The 10,512-nt window shown below is 36.4% G+C and overlaps 1 protein-coding gene across 1 annotated transcript; it reads left to right on the forward strand.

Annotated features, from left to right (window-relative positions):
* Positions 1-3,535: 3,535 nt before the first annotated feature.
* On the forward strand, positions 3,536-8,327 carry LOC113301446 (preprotein translocase subunit SCY1, chloroplastic-like). The gene is made up of 8 exons (XM_026550220.1): positions 3,536-3,828; positions 4,540-4,697; positions 4,790-5,175; positions 5,579-5,878; positions 5,957-6,046; positions 6,230-6,353; positions 7,188-7,351; positions 7,706-8,327. Exons 1-8 carry the CDS (start codon positions 3,629-3,631, stop codon positions 7,931-7,933), a joined length of 1,650 nt encoding a protein of 549 aa, XP_026406005.1. The 5' UTR covers positions 3,536-3,628; the 3' UTR covers positions 7,934-8,327.
* The last annotated feature ends 2,185 nt before the right edge of the window (positions 8,328-10,512 follow it).

A 10,512-nucleotide genomic window follows, 5' to 3' on the forward strand; every position in this document is an offset into this window, starting at 1 on the left:
TCAAAATCGAATGCTAGAGAAACAGAAATAATACCCCTTTCAGATGATAATAAATTGAATGCTGTTATCTTCCTCACAAGAATGATGATAATAAATGACTAAAGAACAAGAATAGAAAACAAGAAGAGAATGAACACTGACAAAAAGAGGATAAAAGTTTTTTTTTCACATTCTCTTTCCTATTTATGAAGCTAGAGAAGACAATAACTGCTCCTCGTACCAAGGAGCAGTTACGGGGAAAGTTAATGCAAAGTGGGAAACGTGTAGGACTACCTTTCTTCTTCAAAATTGCAAAAGACGCCCAAGTTAGAAGAAGAGGGGCAAATTGTATGTACACCTTTCATCATCCACCACGTGTACAGAAAGAGACACGTGGAAGGCATGCAAAACAAGATATCAAAACATGATAGCAAGCATCTCATCAAAAGATGCCACTGGTCAGCAGATCCGACGGTCAGGGACAGAGGATCACAGAGGTATGATGGCTCAGAGGAGCACCAGATAATACCCCTTGGGTGTTATCACACCCCAATCCCGAGGAAGATCCCAGATCAACGGCCGAGAGGAAGTTTGGATGACACAGATGTGACCAGACAAAGAGACACTTGTCTGACACGAGCAAACATCCATCTACCCGCATTAAATACCAAAGAGATATACACGTGTCAATCAGCGCGTGGAAGAACCGAGGATAATCCTTCGTATTCAAGCTCAGGCCGCGGCATATGCCGATGACCTCTGCGTAATGGGCACAAAGCACAAGAAGATAAGATTACAACGACACCTCAGAAATGGGACCCACGTTCCAACCCTATAAATACCCCTCTCCACTAAGAGAGAAGGGGTCGACCAAGTGAGAGCAATTATAGGAGAATATAGAGAGAGAAATAGGAAGAGTAAGTAATCCCCCTACTTCCGCAGACCTATGTATACTCTAAAGTCATTCGACTATCTTTGTAACCATTCAATACATAGTGAAACACCAACCCCCTAGATGTAGGCCTTAGTGCCGAACCACGTAAATCTGTCTTATTTACATTTCAGCACCTTACATTCAGCGTTAAACTTCATATGCTTTACATTTATACTTGATTCTTGGTTTATTCCTTTATACGAACATTATTTAGGATAATATTAGACTAGACAATGACAAGCCCGAGGGATTCGAGTCGATGAATCGATATAATCATCCCCGTTACGCATACGACGTACAATTCTAGAATTAGGATGTATGCGAATATTGTTTGTGAACACGTGGATGGCTTCGTGATTTATGTGTTCACACTGTCAACTCTGCCGCTTCTCCGTTTTCCATGTTATTCATACTTCAGTCTACAGTATACATAAAAAAAAGAAAAAAAAAGAAAGAAAGAATCCTGTAAATTAATTAAATCACTGAATTCAGAAGATTACAGGGACCAAGTTGATAAGAATCTAAAGCTTCGAGTAATGATACGTACAAATTAAGGGTCCCAAAGGTAAAGAACTTCAATGAAAGTATGATGACTAAATTGGAAAGTTAAAAAAGAACACCTTAATTAAAAAGAAGATTATAGTTTGTTATGTAAAGTGTATCAGGTATATTTTGATAGAAGCCATTAGTTGATCTGTAGCTTAGTTTAGTCCCATATTAGTCCATAAGAACATCTTCTTTTCAAGTTTGAAAATTTTAAAGCTAACTAGTCTCCACTTTCATGCCTTAACTCGACCTTTCATAGAACGTTGAAGCGATATCATCATGAATATTTGACCTTATCAAAGTCAAAGCTGAGAAATGAGGGTGCTGCTTAACCATATAAATGTTTTCAATAATAGTGAACCAAAAAATTTAACAAGGAAATACCAATTGGTCCTACAAATAATATATTATTTGTAATATAAATAAATAGTCTGGTCCTAAAAATTTAACAAGGAAATACCAATTGGTCCTACAAATAATATATTATTTGTAACATATTAGAGAGAGTCTAGTCCAATTGACCTAGTCAATTGTCTGTTTGGTCATATTTGGTAATATAAATTATAGTCTGGTCCTAAAAATTATAGTTTGGTCCTAGGATGATGTCATGGATGATGTAAATATCATCTTGTAGTGGTAGAAATACCCTATTGGATAAGGACCATATACATAGTCAAAAAGTAAGAGAGAAGAAATCATTCTCAGATTTACTTTCTCTCTCCTATATTTTCAAATCTAGAATTTCTCTCTTTTTTCTTCTTTTTTTATTTTCTTCCTGCTAGTGATAAAGATGATGATGAACGATTCTCTATTCTCTCTATTTTTTTCTCTGCTAGTGATGAATATGAAGATGATGATGATGATGATGAATACGATGAAGGTTTTGCATTTTTTTCTTTTTTCTTTTTGCTGTTTTGCTCTGTTTTGATGATGAAGACGGTGAGGCTGAAGATTCTGCTACTATTTATGATGATGATGAACCTTTATCATCTTCACATGCTTGGGTAAGTTTCAGATCTATAAAAGAAGATGAATATGACGGAGTTCATTTCTGGAATGAACTCTGGTTTGTGATGAAGATTTTGATGTTTTTTCGTCTGTTGTTGCTGCTGATGATGGAGAGGATGAAGATGAGTTGCTGCTGCTGATGAAGAAGATGAAGATGACGAAGTTCATTTTCAGGAATGAACTCTGGTTTGTGATGTTGATACTATTAAAGTTCATCTTCGTCGCTACTGCTGCTGAAGATGTAAACTAGTTTTTTCTTGATTTTAATCTTCTACTGCATCCGTTTTGATAAAGATGACGATGAAACAGATCTGTTTGATAAAGAAACAACACGAGTTGATGAAGACGACGATGAAACAGATCTGTTTGATAAAGAAACAACACGAGTTGATGAAGACGACGATGATGAAAACGAGTTTTTTTCTTGATTTTAATCTGCTCCTGCATCTGTTTGATAAAGACGACGATGAAAACGAGTTTTTTTTCTTGATTTTCTTGCTACTAGTGTTGTTGAAGATGGTGGAGACGATGAAGATGATGAAGACGACGAAGATTTGTGATGAAGATGTTGTTGGTGAAGATAAACTCGTGCTTTGTTGTTGAAGACGATGAAGATGATGATGATGCAGTTCATTCCATAAATGAACTCTGTTTTTTTTTTAGGTTTTTATATGGAGTTCATTTCTGGAATGAACTCTGTTTTTTCTTAGGTTTTTATATGGAGTTCATTTCTGGAATGAACTCTGTTTTTTTAGGTTTTTATATGGAGTTCATTTCTGGAATGAACTCTGTTTTTTTAGGTTTTATATGGAGTTCATTTTCTGGAATGAACTCTGTTTTTTAGGTGATTTCTGAAAAAATAAGTAGAAATTAACAGGAGTTCATTTTGAAGAATGAACTGCTACAAAAAAAAATCAACACGGAAGGGTATTTTTGTCCATTTAAATATTTTAAATTAATTATGGAACAAACATTAAAAACATTTGACCAGAGGACTAAACAGACATGGGCCGACCTATAAAGGACGAAACGATATTTTTCCCTTAATTTAAACCTGTTCTGGTTCGTAGCGATTATCGGTTTCTTGCCGGTTCAATTGCAGAACTAACCATATCCATTGCGGAAGAAGCACGGAAAACAGACCTTTGTGAGTGTGGGAGAATGTTGCTAACAGTCATGAAAGCTGCTGCTGCTTCTACTTCTTATTCATCGAATCTTTGCTTCAATTTCTCAAATTTAAACACAACAAAGCAAAGAAGAAGAAGAGTTTCTATTTGTAAAGCTAGTTTTGCTGTTGACAGAAGAAATCCCAACAATAAATCCATATTGAAGCTCAAGCTTGGTTTACCATTTAACAAAAGGTAATCTACTAAATACCTTCTCTCTGTAATGTGAAATTCCCCGGAAACCTATTCTAATGGGTAACTAAATTACATTTCATTATTAATTTTTTCAAGATGGATTTTCATTGCTTGCTTTTTATTGGTATCAACTTACTTATTTTGAACTATTCTGTACCGTAGAAAAGATGTTCATGTAATTTCGTTAAAGATAGCTAGGTCACAAACTCGGGCAATCTTTGAAAGGCCCTGATTGTATGTGAATCACTCTAACTCAGCAGAGAGTAATTGAAGTTATGGGTTATCCTCGAGTTATCGTAACCAGTACATGACTGTTATTTACAGCTAAGGCTATCTATATCCTTTCCGTGGTTGTTGAAGGACATTCTCATTGATGAACATTATCCTACTGCTAATTCTTTGTAACTTCTGTCCTATTTGTCTCATGACTATGAATTGAGGGGAGAAATCACAGTTGATATAGAGAAATCACGGTTGATATATTCGCAGACATGCTACATTTTATTTTATTTTGATCGGCCTGACATGCTACTTTTGATTTGGATCACAGACATTACTGCAGCCTTTTATTGAATTAAGGAGCATTTGAAGCTTTTCAGTTGTACTTCTCCATATATTCTAAAACAAGTGGCCCAAAATATGTTGCATATGGTGCGTTTAAAGTCCATGGTGATACCCTCCTTTTGTTGCTAATTGGTTTGTTTTTGCCAGATGTGATGCTGCGGTATTTGATCCGTTACGTATCAACTCTGATACATCTTTCAGTCTTACTGCTGCATGGGAAAGTGCTGTAGACTTGTTTTCTCAAACATTTGAGAGCACATCAGGCACACCGAAAGGCAAACCTTCTTCAGCTCGAGGAGTGGCAGGTTGGTACTCCCGCCAGTCGAAAAAGATGTTCAAAAGTTGTGAATAATGAGTCTATTGTTCTTAACTCTAAGGTACATTGATATATTGACAGCTGCAATTGAAGATAGTTCTATTGACTTTGGTGACTTCTTCAAAGGTCCATTGCCGGGAAAGTTCCTAAAGCTCTTAGGTTTTTTGGCTTTATCCCGACTTGGAATATATGTGCCGTTAGGCGGAGTCAATCGGGATGCTTTTGTTGGTAATTTGGATCAGAACAGTTTGCTTAGTACTTTGGATTCATTTTCTGGAGGAGGAATTGGACGTCTTGGGATATGCTCGCTTGGTATTGTTCCTTTTATCAATGCATCGATTGTGTTTCAGCTTCTTCCACAGATTTATCCCAAGCTGCAAGAACTTCAGAAGAAGGAAGGAGAAGCTGGAAGAAAGAAAATTCTTCAGTACACGCGCTATGCTTCTGTTGGGTTCGCAGTAGTACAGGTATGAAACTCGATATTTTCTAATTTAGTTCTGAATGCTGAATGATTAATTCCTTTCATGCGATTGATTGGTTGAAGTAGTGTGTGTGAACAGTTTATCTGCTTATCAATTTGATGATATTTGGATGAACCTATTAAAAACATTGGAATTATGTAGAAATTCACAAAATAACTCTTATATCTTCCGTTAGTAGAGCTTATTGTTTTTCAAAATTGAATTCTAACTCTAACACTAACTTTGTTCTGCGTTCTTATTACCTTTTAATGATTGTGTGAAAATATCTTTTAGGATGAGCATGGGCGGCCCTATGTTTAACCCCGTCACTTATCAAAAAAAAAATCTGAGTTCTCGAGCTTTTTGGCTTTCATATGTTTAATAATCTAATTATTTTCTTTGATTTCAGGCTATTGGTCAAGTACTATACCTTCGTCCCTATGTCAATGACTTCACCACGCAGTGGGTGCTCTCATCTGTGGTACTATTAACCCTTGGTTCAGTACTTACAACATATATTGGTGAACGGATCACAGACCTAAAACTTGGAAATGGAACATCTCTTTTAATCTTTACGAGTATTATCTCGTACTTGCCTGCGTCATTTGGTAGGACAGTTGCGGAAGCATTTCAGGATGGGAACTATGTTGGACTTATTTCTATTGTTGTTTCCTTCTTCCTTTTAGTCCTTAGCATTGTTTATGTCCAGGTGAGTCATAAACTTGATTCTATGTGCTTTTGGTGGAATTAAGGGTTTCACTGAATTAATTTAAGGTAAATGTTTCAGGAAGCTGAGAGGAAAATTCCACTTAATTATGCCTCAAGATATAACACAAGGGGTGCTGGGCTTCAGAAGTCTGCTTACCTTCCCTTCAAGGTTTGTGTACCATGTTCTTGATCTGCTCACCTCCAATTCATTTCTCTTATTGTAGAGAGCGATGTTCCACTTAAGGTTCACCTAAAAATCGAACTAAAATAAGTGCCTTGACAATAACAATGTATGTACCATATAGGGTTGGTGGTTATAAATCACGTTCTTAATCTCATGGCTGTTAATCAGGTAAATAGCTCTGGAGTGATGCCAATCATATTTTCAACATCATCCCTGGCTCTCCCTGGTACATTAGCACGCTTCACTGGAATATCGGCTTTAAAGAATGCTGCAGTTGCTTTGAACCCGGGAGGTAAACAACTGTTCTCTTCATTTCTTATGAACAATACGTATGTTTAGTACTAAAATTGACACAATGACCAAAGAGCATACTACTTGTGATACATGAGAATGAAGAATCTTTGACGGTTCATTTCTAGTTTGATTTGGGGCCGTGCTCGAGATTGAAGTTCACGTGTCTCCCTACTTTATGAGCTTAACTTTGAAAGTCACTAGTGTTTGACTTAAGTCTTGTTGACCCGCCTTTACACCTCATTTGATTGGAAGAACTGGAATCCTAGGAATTCAATTATGGGGTAATCAAGTTCTTGGAGTTGAGTTCCAAGGAATTAAATTCAAATCCAAAAAAGTAGCGTTTGGTTGAGGTAATTCAATTACTTTTGGTTTTACCCTGGAATCCAATTCCATTGCACTATAAAACCAGTGCAACGAAAATCTATTATGTGGGAGGGAATCGGATTCCTAAGAATCAAGATTCTTAATTACATAGTGTAGGAATTGGCAACATTCTGGATTACCAAAAATTCAATTCCTTGAACCAAACATGCTGTTATAGTTGGTGAACAAAACTTGCAATTTTGATTGATTTATCTGAGGTTGTTTTTCAAGGTAGAATATTTTTGAAACATATTGAGTGTTTCACTCAGTGTTGGCTGTTGAATTGGTCTGCCCCATGTTTTTTTTCCAAAAGGTGTAACTAAGCCAACTATGATACAAGTTAAACTAATACAAGCTGAACACTAACCAACTTTATTGACTCTATAATTATCTCAGCTTTGATGCTTGAGCAAGCATCAATTAACTTTGCCATCATGAAAATCTGCTGATGGTAGAAAACAATGACCAGGTTCTTTCTATCTGCCAACCAATATACTACTAATAGCCTTCTTCAACTACTACTATACGTTTCTGCAACTGGACCCCGATGATGTGAGTGAACAGTTGAAGCGCCAGGGTGCATCAATCCCTCTTGTCCGTCCTGGGAAAAGTACAGCTGCATTTATTAGAACGGTAACAGTTTCTCTCTGAACATGTGGTACTTTAGCACAAGATAGTTTAGCTTCGATCTCTACCATAGATATATGATTCCCGTGTTTACTCTTACTCTTGAAAGTTGATATAAAAACTAGATAGTCTGGGTGTGACTTAAGATTGATTGGCCTTGAGAAATGGACCACCTATTCATCAATAGGAGAGATGACACATTTTTTGCGGCTCTAGAACGGGTATTACACCTTCTCAAATGCAAACATGTAGAGCCCACTATTGAGTCTATAGTATTTTTCACCTGCGTCAAATATAAACAAGGCAGAAGTTTTGCATCGCACACGCTAATGAAGTGTTCCCGTAATTGTCACTTTTCAGGTTCTTAGTCGTATATCAGTTCTTGGTTCTGCCTTTTTGGCACTACTTGCTGCTGGTCCTGCCGTGGTAGAACAAACAACTCATTTAGTTGCTTTTCGCGGGTTTGCTGGTACTTCCGTTCTCATTCTCGTAGGTTGTGCAACGGATACCGCAAGGAAAGTTCAAGCTGAAATTATATCACAAAAGTACAAGAATATAGAGTTCTACGACATGGATAACAAGTACTGATTTTGAAGAAAGAAGATTTTGATGCTGATTACAAAGCCATGCAGAGACGGTAAACATTGAGACCTATTGGAAGCACTTTATAGTCACTCACGCATTACGTAAATATGTTCTTTTCCTTGTCTTAATCTTCCATCATCAACTGCTCTTATGAGTTTTTTCTCCTTTCCCTTTCTTCTGTTCTAAAGCATTTGTAATGTTCATATTTGTATCTCATTGTACTGTACATAAAATTAGCAGAAGATTTCAAGCTCTTTACCTTTCTCGTCCTGTCAATTTAGAAGTTTTTATGTAAGAATTCGAGGAGAAATTGAACTATTGAAAACCAAGGTACAGTACGTAGATAAATCCAACTATATTATTGTGCGACTATAATCGTACATGGTTCAAAGTTCAATTTATTTTGTGAGTACGTAAAACAATTTATCTTATTTCCACCCTCAGTTATTCCCTCCTCACATCAGCTTCTTCCCTGCTAATAGTTCTCAGATTATTGCAAATGTTCCGTTCCTTGTAGGAAATCTGAAAATCGCATCATTTTATGATTGTTGAATTTCTTGATTTCACAATGCCTTCAAAAACTGCAAATCTTAATAATTCTCCGTGTCTTCCGCTGGTACTACTGATGATAACAATGGTGGATCTTCTCAAGATCAGTACAATTTCAAACTTCCTTACACCAACATTGCAAATTTTATCTCGTTGAAGCTTGATTCAACAAATTATCTTCTTTGGAATGATCAATTTGAGTCCATTTTGATCTATGTTGATCTGTTTGATTATGTCAATGGTTCAATTCAAGAACCTCCTCGCCATGTTACTGTTGATGGTGTTCAAGTGCAGAATCCAGCTTGGCCATGTTGGAGGAAAGTAGATTGTTTTCTCTCGAGTTGTCTCAAGTGATGTTCTTGGACTGGCTACTGCTCATGAGATTTGGGTATTAACCTTTACTACTCAATTTGCTGCAAGAAGATCTATGCTCCATAATTAGCTAAAAATGTTCTGAAGGAAAATCAATCTGTGAAAGAATATCTCCAACAAATTAAGGGAATTACAGATAATCTTGCTTCCATTAATGAACGTGTGAGTAATTCTCATATTATAATGCATGTCTTGAATTGGTTTGGTAGAGTGTATAATAATTTTGTGATATCTGCTCAAACAAGAGATGTTCCCTTTACCTTTATTGAGACAGAATCTAGATTGACGAACCACCATCAGTAATTGAAAGGTCAAGAATCTGAAATGACTAGTTTATTTGATAATCAACACTCCAGCTGCAATGTTTAGTAGAAACACCAATTTTGGTGGTGGTAAGGAGAATTCTCAGGAAAAATGGTAATGGCAAGAACAAGAGCAATTTTAAGAATAACACATTTGTACTAGATTCTAGTAGTCAAGAGAATTCTGGTGGTGTTTCTAGGAATAGAAATAGCATCAGTGGTGGTAATACTATTGACTGCTTTACAGTTTTGTGTCAGAATTGTGGAAGAAATAGCCATTCTGTTAGTCGGTGTTATTGTAGACACCTTACACGAATTTATCAGTTCTGTTCAAAAAGCCTTCGCAGGTATTAAATGAAATGCATGATCTGAAGAAAGTGTTGACAGTTTACCTACTACTGCTTAGTGGATTCTTGATTCTAGAGCTGCAAACCATGTGAACAATGATGCATCACTCTTAACATATTTTGCTCCTTTGTAAATGTGATGATAGGCAATGGTAAGCTCTCATCAATTTCTAGTATTAGTGACTCGATTCTTAAAACTACCTCTAGGAATTTTAACAAGATCCTAGAGGTAAACTTTCACAAGATCTGTATATACCAAAGGTAAACTTACTCTCTATAACAAAATTCACTAGAGATAATAAATGCTTTTTTGAACTTCATGATTGGGGCAATGTGATTAAAGATGTTGTTATGAAACAGGTTTTAGTTGAAGGTTATTGTCCTTACCAACTTGTATCCCATTATATTTCTTCTTGCCACATAATCCCACTTGGTTTCAAGCATCTGTCACACCACCATCTTCAATCTAGCACAACAAGCTTGGCCATTATGTTGATGTTGTTGTTAGAGCACTGCTCGGTCAAACTCGCAAGCGTTGCTATCTCAAGCTTGTTTGTCAATATTAGTAACCAAAACTATAAGTCTTGATTTCTAGTCTACTTATAGTGATGTCTCAGACTAGGATAGATTATGTAGTTGAGCATTAGACTTCACGACGTTCATCATTTGAAGACGGAGAACTACTAAGGAGAGCTTGTGGAACTTCATCAACAAAAGGTATGTGGAGACTAAAACTCATCTATCACTTGAAAAGTCTATTTCTACTCTATCTCCTATATTGAGACAAAAGTCGTATTACTATATAGTATTCGATTATACACATTTGAGATTCCGAGCTGAGTTTAACTCGCTTACGTATTTCTCGAAATATGTGTTGGTAAGCTTCCGCTGCAACCAAGTTCATCTTGTATACTTGATGATAGTCAAAAGATGATCATGTGAAAATCGCGGAGTAACATCTTACATGGTTTGTGTGATACAATCATTTGGTGTAGACTTGGAATGTTTCGTA

This window comes from Papaver somniferum, chromosome 8, assembly GCF_003573695.1.
Source record: "Papaver somniferum cultivar HN1 chromosome 8, ASM357369v1, whole genome shotgun sequence".
Lineage (NCBI taxonomy): Eukaryota > Viridiplantae > Streptophyta > Magnoliopsida > Ranunculales > Papaveraceae > Papaver > Papaver somniferum.

What these genes read in the sequence shown, in the direction of transcription:
- LOC113301446 (XM_026550220.1), top strand. Translation starts at nt 3,629, where the DNA reads ATGTTGCTAACAGTCATGAAAGCTGCTGCTGCTTCTACTTCTTATTCA. An exon ending in CTGCTTACCTTCCCTTCAAG is followed by an intron (nt 6,047 to 6,229) that starts GTTTGTGTACCA and finishes GCTGTTAATCAG; the next exon opens with GTAAATAGCTCTGGAGTGAT. An exon ending in AGTTGCTTTGAACCCGGGAG is followed by an intron (nt 6,354 to 7,187) that starts GTAAACAACTGT and finishes AACAATGACCAG; the next exon opens with GTTCTTTCTATCTGCCAACC.